Genomic DNA, 22,200 nt, shown 5'->3' with positions numbered 1-22,200 from the left:
ACCCTTCCCGTATACTAAACCCATACCAAGCCAGCCACAAACCTTGTGTCCTGCAACTGATCAACACCCGCGGAACCAATTCCATTCCCCGCATTTCCCCAGCTTAGCCGTTCCACTCTCGTGACCATTCGCATCCACTGCTTTGCAATTCCCGTCCTGAACTCTTCTCCTGAACACTCGTACCTTGTTCTTGGTGACACTAGGTACTACCAAGCTGCGCTACTTAATTAGCCTACCTACCCCTGGTCATTCCTCCCACCGTTACCGCGGACCATCTATCTGTCTCAATCGCATTCGCCCGCCTTAGCTTCACTATACCATGAACCCATCGAATCCTGCTCACCCACATATAACCCTCTGGGAACGGAGTCCTGAGAAGAACGAGAGTGAGGGTGTTACCGTCTGCTTAAACGGGAACCGGGATCGAGAACACGAAGTCGAAGCTGAAGGTGGAACTGAAGCTGCCCCTCGGAAGAGAAGGAGGAAGTATATCGCGAAGGCATGGTGAGTTGCTAGCTTGCTCTCAGCCCAAGCATTTCTCACAACTTGGTGGGCGTGATCCTAATGTATGGTTAAATTAGCAACGAGTGCAAGCGCCGAAAAATCAAATGTAATGGGGAGCGACCATGTGGGAGATGTGGACGGCAGCGGATATCTTGTGTCTATGATAATGCGCACGAGGCTGGAGGGGGTGGGAATGAGATGATGTGAGTGGACCTTGAGGTCTTCAATTGAGCATGTTGCTGCAGCTGAGCTCGGCTGATGTGAATAGGGGGCCTGGTATCGAGCGTCTCTACGAACAAATGAGCGCTATGCAAGCGCAAATTACAGCGCTTACGGTTACTGTCCATTCTCTTGCTCAAAGTCAGAGTAATGCGTCTAATGCAGTTGGAGTTGGGCGTCTTGAGTCCCACCCGCGCCCGCGGCGAATCTCTATGGCGGCGAACCCAAAGGAATTGACATTCCAAGGTCCCACCACGTCGGCGTTCAGTTTCGACCTCGCAAAGTCCAGTCTTGAAGAGCGCGGGATTATCGAAGTTGAAATTGAAGGCGAGCGCAACGGTTACGATGGAGACGGAGACATGACGCGCGAGCCGTCACCGCTGCCGACCCCGCCGTCCCCACCAAGCGGATCCTATTCCCACCATGGAGGCCTAGGAGACCCATTATGGAGTATCGGTAAGACGGAGGCACTCCGGTTGTGCCGGGTTTATGAAGAGGAAATAGGGGCTATGTACCCGGTTGTTGAATTTGATGAGCTTCTTCGAAATGTGCACCTGTTGTATGGATCGACTGAGGCGGGATCATGGCCACGAGCAGGAGGTCAGGATTTTGCGCCTGACAATGGTCTGGACAGTGACGACATTAATATATTGCGACTTGTGTTCGCTTGTGCTTTGACGGCTGAAGCGAGTGGGAGTAGTGAGCTCGCAATGAGTCTGTTTCACTCGGTGCGAGATGCTGCAGATCATTATGTTTGGGCGGCTCCTGAGATAAAAAGCATCACGCTACTCGCGCTCGTGGTAAGTGGTTTCCCAGGCTCAAAAAAGTTGATGGGTCTGACAATTATAGGCCATTTTGTATTTCCAGATAGACGAAGAGACCTTAGCCTGGCGGACAATCGGAATCGTGGAGCGCATGTGCCTAGAAAAAGGCCTGCACCGCAGAGAAACACTCAAACACCCCGCCGTCGTCAAAATCGGGAGAAACCGCGTCCTCAAGCTATTCTGGTCCGTACGCGTCCTAGACCTCCGATGGAGCTTCGGAACAGGAATGCCGTTTAGCGTAGACGACTCCGATATTGATCCCTGGCTTCCAGAACCCGAGGAAGACACATCGTATCTACGCGTTATGATCCGGTATAGCAGAATCGCCACAAAAGTCTGGAGATTTATTTCAGCCTTCAACAACACCAACGAGATCCGGAAAGACGAGATGAACTACTTAGACTGGCAGGTCTTGCAATGGGTCGCCACACTCCCGGATTCCCTCCGCCTGCGGAACCTCTCGGGCTACGCTGACGGCGAGACGCGAAGCCTCCGACGGCTGCGCTCGCTGGTATATCTCCGCGCGAACCAGTTACGGATGCTCATCCACCGACCTGTACTGCACTCGACAGTAAATATGATGCGCTTCCCAACTGAGACGCAGACCGTCGTCGACATGGCCAAAGACTCTATCCGTTTCATTACTCAGCTCCACGCATCATCCGACATATATCAGCTGCAACAAGTCGTCTTTAACTGGTTCCTTGTGTCAGCATTGATGGCTCTCTTCCTTGCCGCCGCCCAGTCACCCAGCCAATTCAGCACGACATGTCGAGAGGAATTTTATATGGCTCTGGAACTTATCAAAGGCGTCTCGACGCGCTCCTATATCTCGCGGCGTCTTTGGAAATCAATCAAGGGGCTTCGTCGGCTCGGGCCGCAGCTTATGCATCGTCAGGCCGAGGCCGAGGGTAATGTTACTGGTCCTACTAGTGCCGTTGAGGGCGAGGGCGAAGGAATCATCGACCAGGCACTAACGTCTAGTGTCCAGAGCCAAACGCCAGATGGGGCGCGGATGACACAAGAGCTAAAGGAGTGGTTCGAGGCCGTGGGGAGTTTGGAGGACCAGATCATGGGGGTGCGAGTGCCGTCGCTGGGCACTTTTCACGATCAGGGCGGGTATATGTTTGATTATAGCAGTGAGCTGTCGAGTATGATGAAGGACTGCTTCTAAGACTGAGGCTGAGACTGGGAAGTTGATATTCTCCGTTCTCTCAAGTCATCCTATTCAGTTGTCCCTTGGGCCTAATAACGAGCGGGGTTAAATTTTGGGCAGATATTGCAAGGCAATAAATAGTCTGTCGAGACGTGTGCTGACTTGGAGTTGGTGGTCCAGATATGAGATGAGACCTGTCAGCATGATCGGCACCTTCACTTCCAGAGGGCAATTCTACCTAGAACCCCTTTACTTATTCCTTGTTGGATGATGACATCTGCATGTTGCATGTTGCACACAGACAGAAGCTGGAACCTTCGTCTCTCCCCCCCCCCCCCCCCACAGCACTTCCATTCAAAGCTATTGACAGAAATAAGCGCTTCCCTGGACTTCCCAGCCTTGTGCTCTTTCCGACGCATCTGCAGATCCTTTTACAACTGCTCCCTGTCCCAATTTTGCATTGCTCATATCGAGACTGTCAAGACAGATTTTTTTCTGGCATCCCTTCAAAGAGTGGTCAATATATCGCAAGATCCGCGACTATCTCCACATGTCCGCTCATTGGATGTCAATGGCACGGAAGAGGATATCTTGGAATCAGGACTCAACTGGGAAAAGCACGCATCTGGACTTGATATTACACAAGAATCTGTTCAACGGTGGAAGGGTACCCTACCGCGTCTGGTGAATTGCCAGTCCTTTTGCTCTACAATCATTCCATGCCAGCTCGTCTCAGCCCAGCTCACGTCCTGACCCCGAGTGATGCGGTTACAGTAATTATCAGTATAATCGCTGCAATAGAGCGTCCATTATGACAACTGAGTATAGTGTTCAAAGCGACAGATATCGGCTCGTGGAGGCTGTTCGATATGTCCCGCGTTGACCGAGGCGCCGTCAGAGAGCCGAGGTTCATTACTGCATGTTCTAGACTGGAAGCACTCATGATCAGATGCGAGATAGACACAGAAGACGCGGTTGGCTTCGCGACTCAGTTCATACAACATGCAGCGCGCCTGTAACGGCTAGAGATTGATACCGATTTTGGCGGGCGCTCGACAACTTTTATGTCCCACTTGTATTCGAGCCAACTCACCTTTCTCCTACGCGAACTGACGTTGAAAACGGCCCACGTAGGCTCAAGCCACGCCTTCACTCAATTCCTGGCCTCCTTCAAATCGACCTTGGCTAAGGTATCATTTGCTGCTGTCCACCTCGATTCAGGGTACTGGGCGCCTGTTCTACGGGCCCTTTCCGGGTTTCCGTCCCTGGTTGAGGTTTCGACGTATCTTCTTGGTCATCGAACATCCCGAATAATACACTTCCCGGCAGTGCTGCAGGATCCCATTGTTGACCCGGTGCTTGGAACAAAATTCTCATACACTGTCAAGAGGTTTCCACGGGGATACAGGACCCTGAGAGTTGCCTTCTCCGGTCGTAGTATGGATATTGCCTTGCAAAAAATTGGCGGACTTTGCTATGCCTTGGAGAGCTACAGCTAATTTAAATGCTCCCGTTTTTACATAATATGGAATCAGAGTATAGTTAGGTGGGTAGTTTGTTTCTCGACTTCTCTATAGAGGAAGACATGTTTTGACAGACGGTAGACATGGATACACAGGGTTAGGCTCCGGTATAGAGCTTAGATTGATTTTGATCTCAATTAACCTAGGTATATTGCTTGCTTCCAAACAATTATTTATTGGGAGATTGTGGCACCTTTTCCGTGGTTGATGACTGAGTCCGCCGATAAAGGCCGATAAAGCTCCCAGGGTCCCCTGCGGCCCCTCCACTCCAACTCAGACCGTTCAACCCCGCAGTCGTCAACAACAATCTTCCCTCCTTCAACACTCTACCACGACTTGTTTCGCATCCCATACCGATTCCAATTAAACCAGCAATTCAATTCACCAAAATGGCCCCTCTCAAAGCCGGCGATTCCTTCCCCGGCGACATCTCCTTCCAATACATCCCCTGGACCGAAGACAAGGGCGACGTCACCTCGTGCGGAATCCCAATCAAGTACGATGCGTCGAAGGAATGGGCGGATAAGAAGGTTGTGCTGTTTTCGGTTCCTGGTGGGCACACCCAATATCCCCATCCCCCCCAAAAAACCATGCTCTTCAATATGTGGAATTTAATATGAGGCTAATTATTGGGTTTGTTTGGGTTTGTTTTGGCATGTTTAGGCGCATTCACCCCCACCTGCTCCGTGAACCATCTCCCGGGGTACATCACGAACCTGCCACAACTAAAGGAAAAAGGCGTCCAGATTGTCGCCGTCGTTGCGTCAAATGACGCCTTCGTTATGAGTGCTTGGGGGAAGGCGAATCAGGTTACTGGGGATGATATTGTATGACACTGTACCCGTCTCCCGTCTCCCCTCATTTCATCCTGACTGAGTATTTCGTACAATAAACCCCTGCTAATGCAATGTGTTCGTGACTCTGCAGCTATTCCTCTCAGACCCCGATGCGAAGTTCTCCGAGAGCATTGGGTGGGCGAGTGGTGGAAGGACTGGACGGTATGCGATTATTATTGATCATGGGAAGGTTACGTATGCGGATATTGAGACGAAGAAGGGGGCTGTTGAGGTATGACCTTTGATTCTACATTTGGGACATCGAAACTACGGGGCAGGTCGCTAACCGAGTATAGGTCTCTGGTGCGGACGCGGTGCTGGCTCATCTTTAATGGTCTCGGAACGTGCAATGCAATGTACTTAGTTCCGTCAGATACAAATAGCTTCGCAACAGAATGCGTCTGCCTGCCTCGTCAATTTCAGAAGCTGAATCAATTGATCAAACTAATATACAGTCTCATAACCTCATGATCCCATCGCAAGTCAAGCCAAGCCAAGTCCTCAAACGACCATAGCAGCAACCAAGCCAACCAAACCCGCTAGTCCAACATTCATATTCAAACCCACGGCACCACCCTCCCCAGGCTCATCCCCAACCTGGTTCTCATAAGGATCCGGATACCGCGAGACATCCTCCCTGCTAATATTCACAATGGTGTACTCCCCATCGAATCTCGGGCTAGCCTCATCCCCTCTCCAACTGCCCTCCTCATGCCAAACAGGCGCACAGATCCTCAACGGAGTGCCATCCTCAACACCATCCGTACAATTTGCGACAGAACCTTCATAGCAGAACTTGTACGCCGTGAAGTTGAGGTAAGCCGACTGACCGGCTTCAATGATCTTGGTCGTATCGATCGACCCGACTACGGTGGCATTGAAGCTCGGTGCTGAAAGCGTGTCGTTGTTCACTGTATTGAGAACGACATCGATGAACGATTCGATGTTCAAGGCGGAGATATTGTACGTTGCGGTGTATTGAGCGTCGCCGGAGGCCGTGAGGGGGCAGGTGAGATTTTCCGAGTTGTCGGGGCAGGAGGACGCGCCGGAGACGCGCTGGGGTGAGTATTTCGTGAGGTAGGAGTTGTTTTCGTCCCAGTTGAAGATTGTGCAGTTGTCGCCGCGTTGCGCGGTTGCACCTGTTGCTGTCGCCGCTAGGAGGGTGGCGAGGAGGGAGATGCGAAGCATAGTGCAGGTTGCTAACGGTATCGCTTGAATTTGTGTACTTTGTATCTATGTCCGAATAAGATGAACTTGTTGTTGGATCACTTTGTCGCTCGTGAAAAGAAGATTGTTTATCCAGTTGAACCTCCACTTTCCGGGGCAGACAGGGCGACGCTCTGGCTTTTATAACCGCCAGATCTCCAGACCTCCTGGGTACATAACGCAGACCAACTTCAACCTTGAGGAGGCAGTGTTTTTTGCCCAAGGATCTCCTTCCCCAGCCCTGCGCATCAGCCCTGTTTCCTTGGGGCCAAAAAGTACAATGGGGGCAGCTTATTCGCCGTCAGCGGCCCTGCCAAGAGCGCGTCCTGTTTTCTCCTGTTTCGACGTCATGGGGCCGGACGCATGCTCGCAAGCGAAGTTGAAGTGAAGTGAAGCCAAGAGTCGGTAAGGATTAAGTGATGTCAAAGGATGAGACGATGTTCCTGGTATTGGTCGGCTCGGTTGGAAATGTATGGGCTGCGGTTGCTCTTCCAAAGTTTCAAGCTTCACTAAACCGCCAGACCTCTTGTCTGGCCAGCTCATCGCTCTGGGCAGCATACTGTGGCGGTGACGATCCGCTACACGTCTGAGAAGGCTCCGTCACTTGCAGAGTGAGACCAAGAAAGCTCAAAGAGCTCACAGGCTCCTTGCTGATGGCCTCGTGCTTCATAGGAAGATGCCATCTTTCCTCCTTACATCATCTATTTTTTTGCCTCTTATTGGGCCTCTCGTTTTACCCTGGACTATGACCATGGTCAGGATCTCGCGATCTAGCTACTTCGAGATCCCGCTTTGTCGTCAGGGCTCTCAACCGTCAGCACTACATTCCTTCGCCGGACTTAGCGAGCAGTATACCCGATTCTTCGTGCTTTGTTTGTCGAGGCGTATACACCTTCAGCTTCAACAAAGATTGACCGGCACATTTCGAGGATAGCTTCACGATGCTGACAGTGTCAATGACTCACGATGTTGTGAAGGATTCAGCATCAGGATACGAGCATGGCGAGCATTGTGACGGGCAGGTTATAAATATGGCATCAATGCTGCTGCTTCGGGTCAATCATCAAGATTTCGAAGTAACAAAACAGCATGGCTCCCAAAGTTCTCATCGTCCTTACCTCTTCCGATAGAAATCCTGTCAGCGGCAACGACACCGGGTGGTTTCTGGTAAGTTGTTGACTACCCAGTATAACATATGATGCTAATAGAACAGCCCAAGTTCGCGCACCCCTGGGACGTTCTGCAGTCCAAAGTCTATTTCGTCGTCGCGTCACCCAAGGGTGGTGTGGCTCCCTTGTCTCCGCAGTCGGTCGAGATGTACAAAGATGACCCCTCTTCGGCGAGGTTCCTGAAAGAGCAGTCGGCCCTTTGGGAGAATACGGTGAAGCTGTCGGATGTCTTGTCTCGTGTGGACGAATTTGATGCCATCTTTTACCCCGGTGGTCACGGGCGTCAGTCTCGCAAGTCCCGTTGTTAGCTCATAGCTAAGAGGCTGTAGCAATGTTCGACCTCTATTTCGATCCTGAATCTATCGCGCTGATAGAGAATTTTGCCGTCGCGAAGAAACCAATTGCAAGTGTTTGCCATGGCCCGGCAGTTCTCGTCGAGCCCACTCTTCCCTCTGGCGAGCCGCTCATCTCCTCGGCTACTGTCACGGGCTTTTCCAACGTGGAGGAAGACGCTCTCGGCGCGTCGGGAATGGTACCGTTTTTGCTCGAGGATGCGCTGGACAAGCTATCTGGCGGTAGGTATGTCAAGGCCGAGGAGACACTCGGAGAGAAGGTTGTTGTGTCTGAGGTAAAGGGGCTAGGAGGGGTGTTGATTACGGGGCAAAGCCCAGCGAGCGCAAAGGGCGTTGGAGAGGCTTTGGCGAAGGCACTGGGGTTGGCTTGGGTCTGACCCTGAAGCTTCTGAGGTTCCCTATCACGTTGGGCGAAGTATAGAAGATTATTCGACAATTTGGCTTGGGTGAAATATATTAAGCATGGATCCTCTCATTTAGTTGCAACAACACAGGGCTGTGATAAGCTATCGAAGACATGAAGAATCCCGCTGCCAAGCAGGCACGCCGTCGCAACCCCGCCCTGTGCCTGTCTAGAAGAGAAATCGAAGATAAACGTGCTGGACGAAGAACAGCCGGTGTCCAGTAACTGCTTTACCAAGACTCGCCGATGTAACCACTCCTCTGCACGCTGCGACGATCGTCACAACGCGGGCGAATCAGCATGTCCTCCTCGCCGCGTGTGCGACAAACCACCACTGATAGCTGTGATAGGACATCGCGAGATGAACACTCTCCAGGACTGGCGGCGTTCTCCGACGATTTACTTTCAGTCATGTCTAACAGTCCATCCCTCTACTCCTCGCGCCCGCAGCGGCGCATATAAGACGCCTCGCCCTCGCGTTTCCTCCACTGCAACCAGCAGTCGCAGTCGCAGTCGCAGCCACATTACAAAAAAGTTGCAACAGTCGCAGTCGCAATGGCCCGCATCGTTTTCTCCGTCCTTGTCGCCGCGTCCGCCTCCCTGGTCGTCGCCACACCCCCAGGCATCCCCTCGACCTCCGAAGCCCAAAGCCAACTCGACTCCCTGACCGTCGCCGCGGCCGGTGCAAGCGCAGACTACGATCGCGACTTGTTTCCTCACTGGATTAGCCAGGGAGAGTGAGTCTGTCCATGCCTACTTTCATGCCAGACCAGGACAGACCAGCCATAACGGCTCGTCTGTCGCTGGTCATCTCGATACAAAACGAAGACAGGGCGTTGGTGATATTAACGTCTTGTCTACCCAGCTCCTGTAACACCCGCGACCGCGTCCTCATCCGCGACGGCGACAACGTCCAGACGGGCTCCAGCTGCTCCATTGACAGCGGCTCGTGGTACTCCGAGTACGACGGCGAGACGTGGACTGCTGCCAGCGACGTCGACATCGACCATGTTGTTCCGCTGTCGAATGCTTGGAACGTGAGTTTCCATATATCCTCAACTTAACCTTATCTGCACAGTTCTCAATCCAAAACACAGCGGTAAACACAATGGAGGGCACATAGCTAATAACTTGAAATTGGATATAGTCCGGCGCATCCGAATGGACAACCGACGAGCGCGAGGCGTTTGCGAATGACTTGACCATCCCGCAGCTCCTTGCTGTTACGGATAACGTTAACCAGCAAAAGAGTGACTCGGGCCCCGAGGAGTGGTTGCCTCCTTTGAGTGAGTTTTTGAGTTTTTGTTTTCCTTTACACGGCATCCAAGATTCCACATCCTATGTGCCGGGTTTTGAAACATGAGGCTGACTGTATTCTTCACTTCTAGCCTCCTACCACTGCACTTACGGCAAGATGTGGACGACTGTCAAGTACACTTACGGACTTACGGTGACGTCGGCGGAGAAGAGTGCATTGGAGGATTTGTTGGCGACTTGTTAAGTTGCGCATGTAATTGCTACCTGGTGTGGTTAGATCGCCATATACTAGAGCAATCAGCATGAATCGAAATCTCCAAGCTGTGAGATGACTTCGTCTCGAGAGACTATTTTTTCGATTTCGATAGAAGATCCCGAAAGCCAGGGCACTTCGGTATACAATAAACATAAGACAAGCCAGTGCAGCGGTTCAGGAAGGACTGATTAGAGTAAACTGGGCAATTTGGCCCTTTATACTTGCAATGCACATGCTGACACGTCCTAGCCCAAGCTTGGCACCGGTCTCGTCCAAGGTTTAATCAATACCCACGCATGAGGCTAGCAGTTTCATTGCATACGAACCCTTTTCCTTCATCCATAACGAACTACCTATACCTAATCCATTCAAGTCTCAGCCTACTAACAGCCAGATACCCCATTGGATGCCGGCAACATCCGTCCTATCCTAGCCCATTAACGGGCAAACGCAGCAATGGTTAAGGTTGTCTTCCTCGACTCAGACCATGTCCTCTACTACACGCACAGGACAAACGCAAAACGCGCGCCCCGCCAATAATCTCACCAGGAAAACTCAATGTCCTATTTCTCCAACAAACCAGATATAACCTCCCATACATGGACATGGACGAGAATATGACGGACCCTCCCTCCTCCCCGCATTATCAGCGCCGCAAGGGAAAGGATAAATGAGTAGTCAGGATCTGCGGCGGGCTTAGGAATTCACAGATACCTAGATTATATCATTAAATTATAGAGATTACCCCGTTGTTAGAGTAGGAATTTTTTGAGCCGTGGCCCGGGTTCCCCGGGTTTGCTCTAAAGATAATAATTTAACAATATGTATGAGGAGCCGGCTGAGTAGAATGTAGGAATTAGGATGGTCGAGAAACATATAAGCGAGGGAGGGAAAATTTAGGGACAAATTACGGAGTGAAGTGGAAGGACCATGGATGGAATTCTGACGGAGGATGCAGGAAAGTGGGCGGATAAGTGGCTGCTGGCTTGGGTTAATATACAGAGTATTATTATAGCGTGCTTGCGTAAGTCTATTTGCTTTCAATTAGGACGTGATCGAATAGGCTGTTGATCTAGGATAATTCTCTTTTTTATTACTATTTAAGTTAATGCTATTAACTAGTGCTCAGGAAGAAGAGCTCGCCGACGAATTCTCTTATCCTCACTTACCCACCCTTTCTTGATTAAAGCGGCCTTCCAACCAAGAGTTCTGACAAGTGTCTCTTGTGGAACACATGGGGGTGGCGGGCACTGCACATATACCGCTTGTATTTCGATTATACGTAGATCGATATGCCCTTCCTGCTGGAGGATCCCGCTAGGCCAATTGTCGGCGTATATAAGATGTATGTAGTCAAGGGAGGGGTGGGATAGGCGTACTCCTGAATGGAGATGGTAAACCTGTGGATATTGCGAATGTTCAGCTCCCGGTTACGCGGGACATTTTTAATACTTTTGTCTTTCCGCCGTCTCAAGGTGTCGAAGCGGATGGTCCGTGTTGTGGGCGTGTTATTCGAATCATCGCGGCGGAATTTGGCTTCGTATTCGAGATTGGGATTGCTGTTATCTGCCAGCCCAAGAGTGAATATCCTGTTGCTGCATCTGCCCAGACGAATCCGTATCCCATCGTACGCCGCCAGGTTCCATATCTGAATGTATGCCTCGCCCTCGTATCCCTTGTGGCTCAAGGGCAGAAACCCACAGAAGTTGGATTGATCGATCAGGGAATTGTGGATGGTTCTTGATGTGCAAAGAGAGCCAGGCTGTCTAGGTTGGGTCTCTCCTGTTCCTGATCTCCAGTCTCCAAATGTATCCCGACTGGGTTCTGTTAGCAAGGCACCTGCACCGCGAGGTGAAACGACCATGGCCCACCTTCCGCCGCCGCAGAAAAGTAACAGAGTACCTACACCGTGCTGGCAGTTCACTGAGAAACCAGTAAGGATGCATTTAACTGTTTGTAATGCTATAATGAGGTGTATTGATGGTGGTTGGGAGTGAGTGTTACTGCTGGCAGTTGAAGTAGTTACAGCTTCGCTCTTGCCGTCTTCTCCATCTCCTTCTCATCCCGCACCACGAGCCTCTTTCCACCTTCATTCCTCTTCTCTCGGTCGCGCAGAACACGTCGAAGGATCTTTCCACTTGCACTCTTGGGCACTTCATCCATGAACTCGATTTCGATGATCCATTTATGCCGTACCTTCTTCGCTTTGACATACTCAATCAACTCACGCCCCACTGCCAGTACGCCTTCGCTGGTGTCTAGTCGCTCCCGAACAGGCGCCTTGAGTACAACATACGCCTTGGGTCTTTCTCCAGCATATTCATCAGGCACAGAAGTCACCCCGGCATCCTCAACAGCCGGATGCCCGAGCAAAAGGTCCTCGATTTCTGCCGGAGACACCGCGATTCCCTTGACTTTGATCATCTCCTTGATTCGATCCGTGATGACAATGAATCCCTCGCGGTCCATGTACCCTACGTCGCCGGTATGCAGCCAGCCGTCCTCATCGAACGTCTCTTTTGTGGCCTTTTCGTTGCCCAGATATCCCATGACGACTTGCGGTCCGCGCGCCAGGATCTCGCCCTCCTCCTCATATCCGACTTGCTTCCCAGTCTCGACGTGGATTACCTTGACTTCGGTGTTTGCGACTATCATACCGCCGCGCTGCGCGTACTCGTATGACTGCTTCTCCGGAGGGTGGGCGGTGATGCAGCTACAGGACTCGGTCATGCCGTAACCTTGCTTGAATCCGGTCCATGGGTAGCGGTCCTGAAGCCTTTGCAAGATCTCACCAGATATGGGAGCCGCGCCCGAGGAGAAGCGCTTCACATGCGAGAGGTCGTATTTCGCTGCTATTGGGTCTTGCAGGAGGCGGATGATAATCGGTGGAACTGAGAGTATCTCCGCGATTTTGTACTCGACGATTGTCCTGAGCATGGATTCCATGGTGAATGCGGGGAGCATATAGACTGTGCTATTGCGAATTACCGGGAGGTGCATCTGATGGACAAGACCGGTGACTTTCCTCGTTAGCCTAGAAAATTGGGCAAGAGGTTGACTTACTATGGAAGAGAGGCAGGACAGCTAGGGACTTGTTCGTCTCCTCCGGAGTCAATTGAACAATTTGCATACACTGTGCTATGACGTTGTGGTGGGATATCATCACCTTGAGGGTCAGTCACATTCTGAATGTAGGCTATGCTAGCTTACAGCCTTAGGAAGTCCCGTCGTCCCACTGCTGAAACTCAGGAATCCGCAAATTTCCTTGTTTGTCTTGCCCTCTGGGAGCTTATACGGCACGGCCTGGCCTCCAGGCCCATATCGTTTCCCTTTCTGCACGAGCTGCTGCACGGAGGTATACTCGCCCTTGGCGCCTTCAAGGAGGAAGATACGTTCTGGTGGAATGCCTGCATTTTTGGCAGCGGGTATAGCAACATCCATTGACGACGGAACGGTCATCAGAAACTTCGCTTTTGCCGTCTTCAGAGCGTACGACATCTCTTCAACGTTGTATGCCGGCGACGCACCGGAGATGACACCACCTACAAAGTCAGCCTTGCTCCTCGTCAAAGCAATAGGCTCAGAATACCAGCACGAACAGTCGCGAGCATCGCAACGGGATACCAAATCGTATTCGGACTGAACAACGCCACCGTATCGCCCGGCTTCAACCCATAATTGACAACCAGTGATGTCGACACGTACGTCGTGAGCTCCTTGAGTGCGTCATACCGGATCTCCTCCTTTGTGATGGCGTTGACGAAGGATCCCAACTCATCGGGCTTGTTCTTCCGCAATGGCGAGTACTCCGAATCAAAAAGCCAATCCCAGATTGGGATGTTGGTAGGGACTGTCGGCGTCAGCCAGGTGCTTCTTCAATGATCAAGCGGAGGAACGTACTATTGATGCGCGGTCTGGTGGAGGTAAAGATCATGATTTCAAGTAGAACCTTGAAAAAACTTGCCGAGACCCAAGGTCTGGGTGAGCCATATTTAAGCCCTGGCCTGGGAAATGCGGGGACAACGAGGCGGAGGCGGGGATGGAGCATGGCCCGAGGTTTGTTCACCCCACACTATTCTGACATCGGTTATAGAGTCCGCAACATATCTGTCCATCTTTATGAAAATTTACTGAGCATAAATCTACTAACAAAGTCTTCCATCAATGGTCTCACCCAGCTCGATACCGCAAAGCTCTGTATTTTCAACCCTAGGTTAGGATCCATGATCAATTTACACACAATAGCAATTGATACTCAGCAATACTAACCATTCCGTTCACTTTTATTCATCGCCGTGATTTACAGCTTTGATTCACTCTCTTTAATACAGAAACAATGCATTTATCTTGTGTACCCCATGCAAAGTTCTCAGCTTAGATCCAGGACGAAGAGATCCCACTCGCTGAATTCAAAGAATATGGCCTAGACGTCCGACAGGGACGCAACGTCGTGACTCTTAGCCATCAGAGAGCGAAATACAAGTTTTGAACAGTCAGAAGAGACTATATGCGAAGCGAAGGACATACGTTGGACCCCTTTTGCGGGTCGAAGTACGGAGATATACTGAGTTTTCAGATAGACGATGTATGACCCGTTTCATAAGAGCCTATTTACATAAGGGGCTGCCCAGCGGTCTAGCCCCGGGCCTGAAAATCCCCAACTTTCTCGATCAATGTTCTCTTTGACTAATGAAAAATTTTATTTTTTTTTGGAAGCATGTTGAACTCGTCCCTTATTCCCCTGTTCTAAGCAAAGACCGTTTACCGAACAATCCTGAAAGGTCCAAGGGCGTTGAAGAAAGAAGGCATCTAAATCCAAGAAATCAGAATTACCACTAGCCAATACACGACCCAAAATCCATCCCTAGATCGAACCACTCACCTGCGGCGCCGTAGGCAAATAAGTATCGAGACGCAAATACCAAACGGTATCGTCCTCAACCTCAGGTAAATCCTCCGGAAGCTGAAAGCTCACGCTCTTCGCATCGGGGGAAATCCCGTCCTGGATCTTAACCCGGTAGTCGGCGTTGACGAATCCGAGGTCGCGCACGGGGTTGTTGTACAGCCAGAGGCTGTAGTTTCCGTTGGGGTACTGGTCGTAGTAGTCGTTGTCGCAGCGGCCGCTGTTGCGGTTGAAGTGAATTGAGAGAGGGAGATCGGTGGTTAGGGTGCTGTTTTCTGAGTTCGGGTTGTGTTAGTCTTGTGAGTTGAAAGAGTGGAGAAAAGGAGAGAGAAATATGAGAGTGGCAAGAGACGAACCGGTCGGGCCGGAGTAGGCGTTGATGCAAGAATAGTCACGCTTGCCCCAGGCTAGATGCATTGATCGTGTTAGTGATCTTCTCTGAGATTGTATTGTTGAAAAAGGTATTTTGTCCACTTACGAGCCCACTTGTCGAAAGCGGCGGAGGCACTGGTGGCGAGAAGGCCGGTGGTGATCGCAGCGGTGAGCTTCATGTTGTTGATTGAGTTGGTGAATTGGTAGTTGGGAGGTGAGTGAGGACGAAATCAGGCTCGATGATGGCAAAAGTGAAGCAGTAGGGAGCCCTCCACTCGCCTATTTATACTCCACGATATTGTACTTCGGGTTCGGCAGATTCGCCAGGGGCCCAGGTGAGATCGTCGATTTTCCTAACCCTGATTGGCTCCGTGTCACATTGTCCTTCTAATTGTGGCATCGTTCTGCAGCACAACCAGGATGAGCTCATGCCAAGCTGGATCCCGAGCAGCTGCACCGACGGAGGAATAAACAAGCGATGCACACGACCTTTCACACGAGTTCCAAGACAGAGACTCTCAAACCCAGCGACTCGTCGTGTAGGTAACTTTGTCATGGCGGTCGCCAAGTTGGCAGCCGCATGAACCTCAACCTCGTGCCATTTGAAATCAGTCTGAAGTTGTTTCGAGACTGAGACATCTGACGGAGGCCAAGCGCGCCGCAAGTCACCGGTTCATTTTGTATCCACCGTCGTTAAGGTCGTCTTTCGCCGACGCTGAATTGTGGTGCGTTGAGCAGGATCGTATGGGTTTACTGTTTTTCTAATAATAATATGACCCTGAGTCTGTTTGTTTGAATTGCGAGTTCGCATCTGTAAGACAGCGGTCACTGGTCTCTGGGGTGGCGGCTCGGAAATCTCGGGCATGATGTGGAGGTTTCTGATGACCTGCCATGAGGATGTTGATCTGGATTGATTGTTCTCAGGGTCATCGTTGGGACTGATCGCAAGCGGACGACCGGGAGATGGCAGCGGCGAAGATAGTTTTGCCGAAAGATATTGGTCAGGCACCTGCGTACTCTGCACGGGGTAGACCTGTAAATGTAGACCGAAGTAGACTCCACTTCAGAGAAGCTGAGAGGGACGATGTGCGATGATGAACTGAGTGGACACTTCTACAGAAAGTAATTAGCTCCTTAATGACGAAAATGTTGGAGAGTGACTGACAGTTTTAGAGAAGTGGAATGTAGTTGAGGAGTCTGCAGCAGGGAGGAGACCGGTAACCGACTGCCTCAGTAGATGGCAAGCAACAAGGCAACGAGGCAGTAAGGCATAGGGGCATAATTTCTGGATAGTCTCTTGTCTCTCTCCGCAACTCCGGGTTCTGCAAAGATAACAGCATGTCTTTGTCTCTTACTAAGCACCTCCTTTGCTTCCTCAACATCAATCAGACCTTCAGAGACTGCCCAGGATGTCCTGCACGCTCGTACCGATCGATCTGCTCGGCGCCATCCAATCAGAAGAGCTCCGTCAACAGCGAGATCTCTGCGGCTGGGACAACACCCCGAGAAGTTCGCCTTCTGGCACAAAAAGGAAAAAGCCGGTCTGAAGTCCTTCTTTTGGATCACAACCTCTGGCCCAAGCCAACAGCCTGTCCGCGCCGGGCACATCTCCCTCGACGCTTATGCCGAGCCATCAGACAACGGACCTGGCAAAAGCCGAGAAGACAACCTCACGATTCAAACATTCTTCATTGTACCGAAACACCGCAGCGCAGCGCTCGGTAGGTCCGCGATGAAGCAGATCGAGGCGCTGGCGACGAAGGAGCCATACGGAAGTCCGAACCGCCAGTATATCACGCTGAACTGTATGAGCAAGAAACACTACTACGAGGAGTATCTGGGTCCAATTCCAAGGGCCAACATGCCGATCTGTAACCAGGAGTGGTACGAGAGGCAGGGATATGTTTCCCAGAAGCAGGAGCCACGGTACCATGACACTCTGCTTGACAAACCGGTCTCTGTCTTCCATACGGCCTTTACGCGGAATACGGTGACATGACAGCACGTACTTTGAGGAATCCAATCGATCTGGTTTATTGTCGTTTGATGTAGCGAATTTGACGATACTGCCAATTGTCGCGTCGTCGCGCCCAATACGAAACTTCCCGCACGGTTCTTTTACTCCAAGTTGGCATGTTATTCGTGAAAGCACCGTCCGGCACATTCCGGTCATCATATATCCTAGAACTGGCCCCGCTCGAACTCCTACCGGCTGATACCACCGTCCGTCGTCTGTATCGTAGAGCAACGAAATGCCTGAAGCTAAACCCCTAGAAATCATCATCATCGGCGCCGGGATATCAGGCCTAACGGCCGCCGGTGCCCTCGGGCGACAAGGCCATCGCGTCGTTGTACGTCGAATTGCCATCCATTCTGTAGCCATTTCTGACAGCAGCAGGTCCTAGAAAAGTCCAAGTTCAACAAAGAAACAGGCGCAGCCATAAACGTACCCCCAAACTGCACGGCCATGCTGGAATGGATGGACATCGATATCCGGGATTATGGGGGGACACTTCTTGAAGAGGTAAATGCTGTAAATGAAGGAAGTCAGCGGAGCTCTTACAGTCCTAGGTAAATCGGCACGATCATCGCGGAACAGTCAAGTTTCACACAGACTTTGCTGCTGTGCGGAAGTTCTGGCAGGCTGTGAGTTCCTTGCCACATCCTTGAGCCGCAAGACACCTCTAACGGAAGGGTTCCTAGGAATACTACCTCGTTCACAGATGCGACTTGCACGACGCCCTGAAAGACAAAGCCCTAAAGAGAGCGCAGATCCACACAGGCTGCGAAATATCCGCCATTGATATTTCCACAGATCGTCCTTCAGTGACTCTCGATGACGGACGGGTCTTCACAGGGGACTTGTTGATCGGTGCGGATGGACTGCAGGTAAGGGTCTCATAAGGTCTTGTCTTGCATCTAAGTGCTCAATAATTGACCTCAACAGTCAGTTCTCCGAAAACAAGTCGCCCCAAACGCACCACCACCCACACCCGCAGACAAATCCTGCTTCCGTTGGCTACTGCCGGCAAGCGAGATTCGCGCATTCGACGTAACGCGCGATATCGTTCGACAAGGAGCACTGATGGAGTGGGCTGCGGCTGGGACAGCGCGACTAGTTATGTATCCGTGCTCGAACAATTCGGTACTGAATCTCGTTGCGTTTATGCCGACGGAGAAAGTCGGGAAATTAGGAGAAGGTAGGTTGAACCAGGTTGAACCTCAACCAGACAGAATTTGTATGCTAAATGAAACCGCGCAGGCTGGGAGGCAGCAGGGAATAAAGGAATCCTCGTCAGCGGCTTCGCTGACTTCTGCCCGGCCGTGCGCGAAGTGGTTGGCCGGGCCGGCGACGACCTGAAGGTGTGGCAGTTATATGATATGGAATCTCTGCCGCGCTACGTGAAGGAGCACGCAGCTTTGATTGGGGACGCAGCGCACCCATTCCAGCCCTGTACGCCGCAACGCCTTCCATCCGGGAGATAAGCTAATTGGGTACTGCAGACCTGGGCCAAGGAGGCGCCATGGCAATCGAGGATGCCGTCTCCCTCGCAGTCCTCCTACCACTAGGGACAAAAGTCGGCGACATCCCGCACCGACTGCAACTATACGAGACGTCACGGCGACCGCGGATAGAGTTGACGCTGCACTATACCGCGCTCAACGCACGGAACGAGGATGAACTGTCGACTGACACGGAGACCGGTAAGTTAACTGCATTAATCCTGACCCGAAACTAGATTCTACGCTCTAGAGTTCCAAGCTGACGGACGATTTCAGCGGCGAAGATGGCGAAGGCCATGGGGGAGATTGGGGCGCATAATGAGGTCGCGCATTCGACGGCTGTGTTGCAGAAAGCATTGGCCGAACAAGAAGCCAAGACCAGCGTAGGGATATAGCAGCCCTGACGTCTCATGAGGCCGAAAAAGCCACTGTCCGCGTTTAGACAAGTCTGAAGAATTAAAAGCAACAGCACACTAATAATGCAAACCCCGGATTAATTATTCCCTCTTTTTCCGTCTGCTGATTAATGGCGTTAAGGGTCTTAAGACTTTATTCTCCGCGAAGAAATCCTTCAATGCATGGATACCTTTATCTCCTGCGCCGTTGAATCGTGGATCGCTTCGTCGCGGCTGTCATGGATTGCCTGGACTAGGCGGCTTGCGACCAAGCGCCAATCCCTCGATCCAACGGGTAACGGCGCCGAATAATGGTCTAGATGAGAGCTGTCTTCAAGAGTCGGCGCCGTAAACTCCGTTTGCCGACAAGAGCTGAAATGGTTTACCTGCCCAACCTTGGAACCAGCATCTATAAAGCATAGGCGGAACGCATTCAGTGTAGACCATCTCAAGCACCTAGCTTTGACTACATTCAAAATTCAACATGTAAACGTTGACCAGCAACACCGACCCCGAAAAGGTCTCTGAAGTCGCAGGCACCCCGGATCCCTCATACTTAGGGTTCGCCCAAGCCGCCGTCATAATCCTAGGGCTGGACCTATCCGTCTTCCTCGTCGCACTAGGCCAAAACAATCATCTCAGTCGCCATTCCAGAAATTACAAACCAGTTTAGAAGCATTGAAGATATCGCCCGGTATGGCAGTGCGTACTTCCTCGCCTCAATGGCTCTCCAACCGTCTTATGGGCGGCTTTATAAGACCTTTAGCGTTTGTTTTCATTCAAGTTACTGACCCGGGTATGCTCATTTTGGCTCGATTTAGAAGTTTAGATAGCCTAGACCAAGTCCTGATCATGATAATCTATATGGAAAGAATGGAGGATGGGGCAGTGGGCCATCTCCACTCCATAGGCAGTGGGGGATCTGGGGGATCTGCATTGGGGAAGATGCATTCAAAGTATGTCGCCATTGGTCTCACCAACTCGTATATCAATTGGAGATGCATCCGAATCTGAATCTGAACAAGGATGTCCCCCGATTGTGGAGGTGGCAAACACTTCGGTTTCACGAAAGCCGAGAAGGCTATATTCCTTGCAGCGGAGAACGAATCGGGGAAATTCGGCCTTGGAGTATTTGAGGAGGACTTGTCACCCTATAGGTAGCTTCATTGCCCATGTTCGTGGGCACAACTATCTTTGTTTTCCTTTCTCAGGCTCCTGTTATACGCCATGGCAAACAACCCCGACCTCAAGCCCCTCCACCAAGCCCTATTTTCCGAGGGCCTCTAGGTCCGTCGCGCAGTCGTCGGAGATGAGTACGTCGATAGATCCTTGAAGAATGGATCCAGTGAGTTTGCTCGGCCAGGTCAGGGACTGGTGACGGAATGGTGCTGTGGCCATATCTGGACGAGGCCGGGTCTGCAAAGAAAGCAAAGGAGTCTTCTCAGAGTAGTCAACAATCTCTCTCTAGTACGGGTGCTAATCCTGCAACAGTATAGACATTGGCATGCTAATTGTGTTGAAATCGTGGCCTGAGCTGGCAACCCACACACGGGGCGCTATCAATAATGGATTGACGGAGAAGGAGATTAGCGAGGCTGTACTTCAGGCGACGATCTACTGTGGTGTGCCTGCTGAAGTGGAGGCAATGAAGGTGACGGAAAAGGCAATCTTGGAGATGCTTGAGAAGGGGGAGTATAAGCGGCAGTCAGCATAGTACTCTGTACTCTGTGTAGACAGGCAATATTATGGACGAAATGAAAACACGCGACCCCGGCCGCCTAGGGGTAGACTTCCCAATATGGCATTCTCCAAACCCCCCGCACTTCCCCCAAACTCCTCAATCCTCTACCTGCACGTCCTTTGGACTTATTCTCCCTCTTTCCCCAAAGCTGTAAGTCGTCTTCATCTACTTCCCCGTATGGCGAGGCAAAATTCCCCAATCAACACCTCTCGGTTCGTCTCAGCCAAAGAGATTCAAGTGCGATACCTGCCGACGTCAGTTCTCTCGGCGCGAGCATCTTCAGCGTCACGAGCGCATCCGTGCATAAGCTCTACGATGGAGAGTAGTTTCATGACTGACGAAGCTAGACTACAATGAGAAACCCTTTTCCTGCACTCGCTGCTCGTACTCCTGTCGACGGAGGTGAGCTGTGAACGACTCCGAACCATCGCAAAACTAACGTTTGTAGCGACTTCTGTCTCGCCATATTCGATTATCGCATGTTCAGCTAGATCTAGGGCAAGGTGCATCCGGTGCCACGCGAGATAGCCCTTCTGCTCTGCCCGAGGCCTTTGTCTATAAAAGTTCCAACACCAATGACTCGCAACCAGCGAGTAGCAGAGATACTGTAGGCAACCATGAAGCTATACAGCGTCTCGACCAGCCCAGGGCGCCATCCCGGATATCATCCTACAGCGGGGACCGATTTGTATCTGCGACCGATATCCCCCCTGCAACAGATCTGGTAGGATCGGCGACCGGCGTTCAACCATTCTCTTTCAACTACCTAGACAGTGTCTGCCTCCCGCCGTTCTACGACCAGACCCCAGGCTTCCCCATAAGAACCTCCCTCACTCTCTCCATAAACGGCCTAGAATAACCCGCAGGGATAATTCTATCCTGCTCGCCCTGGATAATCGTAATCATACCCGCTGGAAGCAGGCGTCGCTCGGACCACAGACGCGTGCGTGAGCGATATATCAATACTGAGTAGGCCACTCGCCAATTCCCCGGTCATCAGGGTGCGATCCAGATAGATTGCCGTGGGCTGCTCACGCGCAGAAAGAAGATCCTGCAGCGCGGGCGATCGGAGCCATGTCTAGAAGTCCTCGTTGTTATTATAGATTTCGAGCCCCGTTGCCTGCGATATGAAGCAATAGTTTGGACTGATAATAATGGTGCTCTATGGCTATGAAGAGTTTAAAGCACTAGGGGCAATTGAGCCTGAAGAAACGAAACAAAAAAAAAGGTCCCAAACAGATCACAAGGGCAGTGGCGGAATATGCAAAAAGGATGTCTTGCCACCCAAGGATCGTAAGGCTACTTGACTACATGCTTCATATTGGTTAGTGTGCCCTGCACAGGAAGATTACGAGCATGCCTCCTGCCAGTAATGAACATTCTACAATTCCGCTTAGAACGCTTGCCAGAATGGGCGGAGCAGTGTCGGCCTTTACTTTACCATGGTGTCTGCTAGAGTGACCGTCGTTTGCAGTAGCGGTGGTTGATGGCTGAGGTTTAATAAAGGAAGAAGCTTCGGGATTACTAGTTGCCTGAAAGGGAGAAACGGAAGTCCGTTCGCGATATCGTGGGGATTGCA

At 51.3% G+C, this 22,200-nt stretch overlaps 11 protein-coding genes across 11 annotated transcripts; 8 read left to right on the top strand and 3 right to left on the bottom strand.

Moving 5' to 3' along the window:
- The first annotated feature begins 508 nt into the window (after nt 1-508).
- BDV17DRAFT_55525 (putative C6 transcription factor) lies at nt 509-2,846 on the top strand. Its single transcript, XM_073764771.1, has 2 exons — nt 509-1,523; nt 1,573-2,846. The coding sequence occupies exons 1-2, from the start codon at nt 738-740 to the stop codon at nt 2,719-2,721; spliced, it is 1,935 nt and encodes a 644-aa protein (XP_073616620.1). The 5' UTR covers nt 509-737; the 3' UTR covers nt 2,722-2,846.
- BDV17DRAFT_55526 (uncharacterized protein) lies at nt 2,847-3,612 on the top strand. The gene has a single exon (XM_073764772.1). It carries the CDS (start codon nt 2,971-2,973, stop codon nt 3,454-3,456), a length of 486 nt encoding a protein of 161 aa, XP_073616619.1. The 5' UTR covers nt 2,847-2,970; the 3' UTR covers nt 3,457-3,612.
- On the top strand, nt 3,613-4,438 carry BDV17DRAFT_55527 (uncharacterized protein). Its single transcript, XM_073764773.1, has 2 exons — nt 3,613-4,249; nt 4,308-4,438. The coding sequence occupies exon 1, from the start codon at nt 3,768-3,770 to the stop codon at nt 4,200-4,202; it is 435 nt and encodes a 144-aa protein (XP_073616618.1). The 5' UTR covers nt 3,613-3,767; the 3' UTR covers nt 4,203-4,249; nt 4,308-4,438.
- BDV17DRAFT_55528 (peroxiredoxin family protein) lies at nt 4,439-5,479 on the top strand. Its single transcript, XM_073764774.1, has 4 exons — nt 4,439-4,778; nt 4,890-5,053; nt 5,154-5,294; nt 5,359-5,479. The coding sequence occupies exons 1-4, from the start codon at nt 4,616-4,618 to the stop codon at nt 5,392-5,394; spliced, it is 504 nt and encodes a 167-aa protein (XP_073616617.1). The 5' UTR covers nt 4,439-4,615; the 3' UTR covers nt 5,395-5,479.
- Nucleotides 5,389-6,405, bottom strand: BDV17DRAFT_55560 (uncharacterized protein). The gene has a single exon (XM_073764775.1). The coding sequence runs from the start codon at nt 6,248-6,250 to the stop codon at nt 5,564-5,566; it is 687 nt and encodes a 228-aa protein (XP_073616616.1). The 5' UTR covers nt 6,251-6,405; the 3' UTR covers nt 5,389-5,563.
- A 952-nt stretch (nt 6,406-7,357) lies between these two features.
- BDV17DRAFT_281234 (type 1 glutamine amidotransferase domain-containing protein) lies at nt 7,358-8,167 on the top strand (the record flags this gene model as incomplete). Its single annotated transcript, XM_073759993.1, has 3 exons — nt 7,358-7,435; nt 7,482-7,719; nt 7,767-8,167. 3 exons carry the CDS (start codon nt 7,358-7,360, stop codon nt 8,165-8,167), a joined length of 717 nt encoding a protein of 238 aa, XP_073616615.1.
- Nucleotides 8,168-8,748: 581 nt separating this feature from the next.
- Nucleotides 8,749-9,694, top strand: BDV17DRAFT_290484 (HNH endonuclease family protein; the record flags this gene model as incomplete). Its single annotated transcript, XM_073761925.1, has 4 exons — nt 8,749-8,930; nt 9,059-9,230; nt 9,341-9,479; nt 9,582-9,694. 4 exons carry the CDS (start codon nt 8,749-8,751, stop codon nt 9,692-9,694), a joined length of 606 nt encoding a protein of 201 aa, XP_073616614.1.
- A 2,034-nt stretch (nt 9,695-11,728) lies between these two features.
- Nucleotides 11,729-13,640, bottom strand: BDV17DRAFT_281233 (acyl--CoA ligase; the record flags this gene model as incomplete). Its single annotated transcript, XM_073759992.1, has 5 exons — nt 11,729-12,726; nt 12,770-12,872; nt 12,917-13,248; nt 13,296-13,556; nt 13,607-13,640. The coding sequence occupies 5 exons, from the start codon at nt 13,638-13,640 to the stop codon at nt 11,729-11,731; spliced, it is 1,728 nt and encodes a 575-aa protein (XP_073616613.1).
- A 364-nt stretch (nt 13,641-14,004) lies between these two features.
- BDV17DRAFT_260981 (uncharacterized protein) lies at nt 14,005-15,216 on the bottom strand. Its single transcript, XM_073757605.1, has 4 exons — nt 15,088-15,216; nt 14,966-15,016; nt 14,589-14,884; nt 14,005-14,515 (listed from the first exon to the last, which is right to left on the bottom strand). The coding sequence occupies exons 1-4, from the start codon at nt 15,158-15,160 to the stop codon at nt 14,468-14,470; spliced, it is 468 nt and encodes a 155-aa protein (XP_073616612.1). The 5' UTR covers nt 15,161-15,216; the 3' UTR covers nt 14,005-14,467.
- Nucleotides 15,217-16,390: 1,174 nt separating this feature from the next.
- BDV17DRAFT_290481 (uncharacterized protein) lies at nt 16,391-16,980 on the top strand (the record flags this gene model as incomplete). The annotated part of the gene is made up of 2 exons (XM_073761924.1): nt 16,391-16,490; nt 16,520-16,980. 2 exons carry the CDS (start codon nt 16,391-16,393, stop codon nt 16,978-16,980), a joined length of 561 nt encoding a protein of 186 aa, XP_073616611.1.
- On the top strand, nt 16,489-18,911 carry BDV17DRAFT_297965 (uncharacterized protein). Its single transcript, XM_073763594.1, has 8 exons — nt 16,489-17,332; nt 17,380-17,505; nt 17,553-17,627; nt 17,685-17,870; nt 17,929-18,181; nt 18,244-18,435; nt 18,486-18,686; nt 18,762-18,911. Exons 1-8 carry the CDS (start codon nt 17,234-17,236, stop codon nt 18,878-18,880), a joined length of 1,251 nt encoding a protein of 416 aa, XP_073616610.1. The 5' UTR covers nt 16,489-17,233; the 3' UTR covers nt 18,881-18,911.
- Nucleotides 18,912-22,200: the final 3,289 nt, after the last annotated feature.

Source organism: Aspergillus undulatus (assembly GCF_047715775.1).
Source record: "Aspergillus undulatus strain CBS 261.88 unplaced genomic scaffold BDV17scaffold_18, whole genome shotgun sequence".
Classification (NCBI taxonomy): Eukaryota; Fungi; Ascomycota; class Eurotiomycetes; order Eurotiales; family Aspergillaceae; genus Aspergillus; species Aspergillus undulatus.
The sequence above is the reverse complement of the archived record's forward strand: the minus strand, read 5'-3'. Positions and strand labels throughout refer to the sequence as shown.

What these genes read in the sequence shown, in the direction of transcription:
- BDV17DRAFT_55525 (XM_073764771.1), top strand. Translation starts at nt 738, where the DNA reads ATGTTGCTGCAGCTGAGCTCGGCTGATGTGAATAGGGGGCCTGGTATC. An exon ending in TCACGCTACTCGCGCTCGTG is followed by an intron (nt 1,524 to 1,572) that starts GTAAGTGGTTTC and finishes TGACAATTATAG; the next exon opens with GCCATTTTGTATTTCCAGAT.
- BDV17DRAFT_55526 (XM_073764772.1), top strand. Translation starts at nt 2,971, where the DNA reads ATGATGACATCTGCATGTTGCATGTTGCACACAGACAGAAGCTGGAAC.
- BDV17DRAFT_55527 (XM_073764773.1), top strand. Translation starts at nt 3,768, where the DNA reads ATGTCCCACTTGTATTCGAGCCAACTCACCTTTCTCCTACGCGAACTG.
- BDV17DRAFT_55528 (XM_073764774.1), top strand. Translation starts at nt 4,616, where the DNA reads ATGGCCCCTCTCAAAGCCGGCGATTCCTTCCCCGGCGACATCTCCTTC. An exon ending in TGTGCTGTTTTCGGTTCCTG is followed by an intron (nt 4,779 to 4,889) that starts GTGGGCACACCC and finishes TGGCATGTTTAG; the next exon opens with GCGCATTCACCCCCACCTGC. An exon ending in AGGTTACTGGGGATGATATT is followed by an intron (nt 5,054 to 5,153) that starts GTATGACACTGT and finishes GTGACTCTGCAG; the next exon opens with CTATTCCTCTCAGACCCCGA.
- BDV17DRAFT_55560 (XM_073764775.1), bottom strand. Translation starts at nt 6,250, where the DNA reads ATGCTTCGCATCTCCCTCCTCGCCACCCTCCTAGCGGCGACAGCAACA.
- BDV17DRAFT_260981 (XM_073757605.1), bottom strand. Translation starts at nt 15,160, where the DNA reads ATGAAGCTCACCGCTGCGATCACCACCGGCCTTCTCGCCACCAGTGCC. An exon ending in CGCCTACTCCGGCCCGACCG is followed by an intron (nt 14,885 to 14,965) that starts GTTCGTCTCTTG and finishes ACCCGAACTCAG; the next exon opens with AAAACAGCACCCTAACCACC. An exon ending in ATTTGCCTACGGCGCCGCAG is followed by an intron (nt 14,516 to 14,588) that starts GTGAGTGGTTCG and finishes TCTTGGATTTAG; the next exon opens with ATGCCTTCTTTCTTCAACGC.
- BDV17DRAFT_297965 (XM_073763594.1), top strand. Translation starts at nt 17,234, where the DNA reads ATGCCTGAAGCTAAACCCCTAGAAATCATCATCATCGGCGCCGGGATA. An exon ending in AGTCGGGAAATTAGGAGAAG is followed by an intron (nt 18,182 to 18,243) that starts GTAGGTTGAACC and finishes GAAACCGCGCAG; the next exon opens with GCTGGGAGGCAGCAGGGAAT. An exon ending in GTCGACTGACACGGAGACCG is followed by an intron (nt 18,687 to 18,761) that starts GTAAGTTAACTG and finishes GGACGATTTCAG; the next exon opens with CGGCGAAGATGGCGAAGGCC.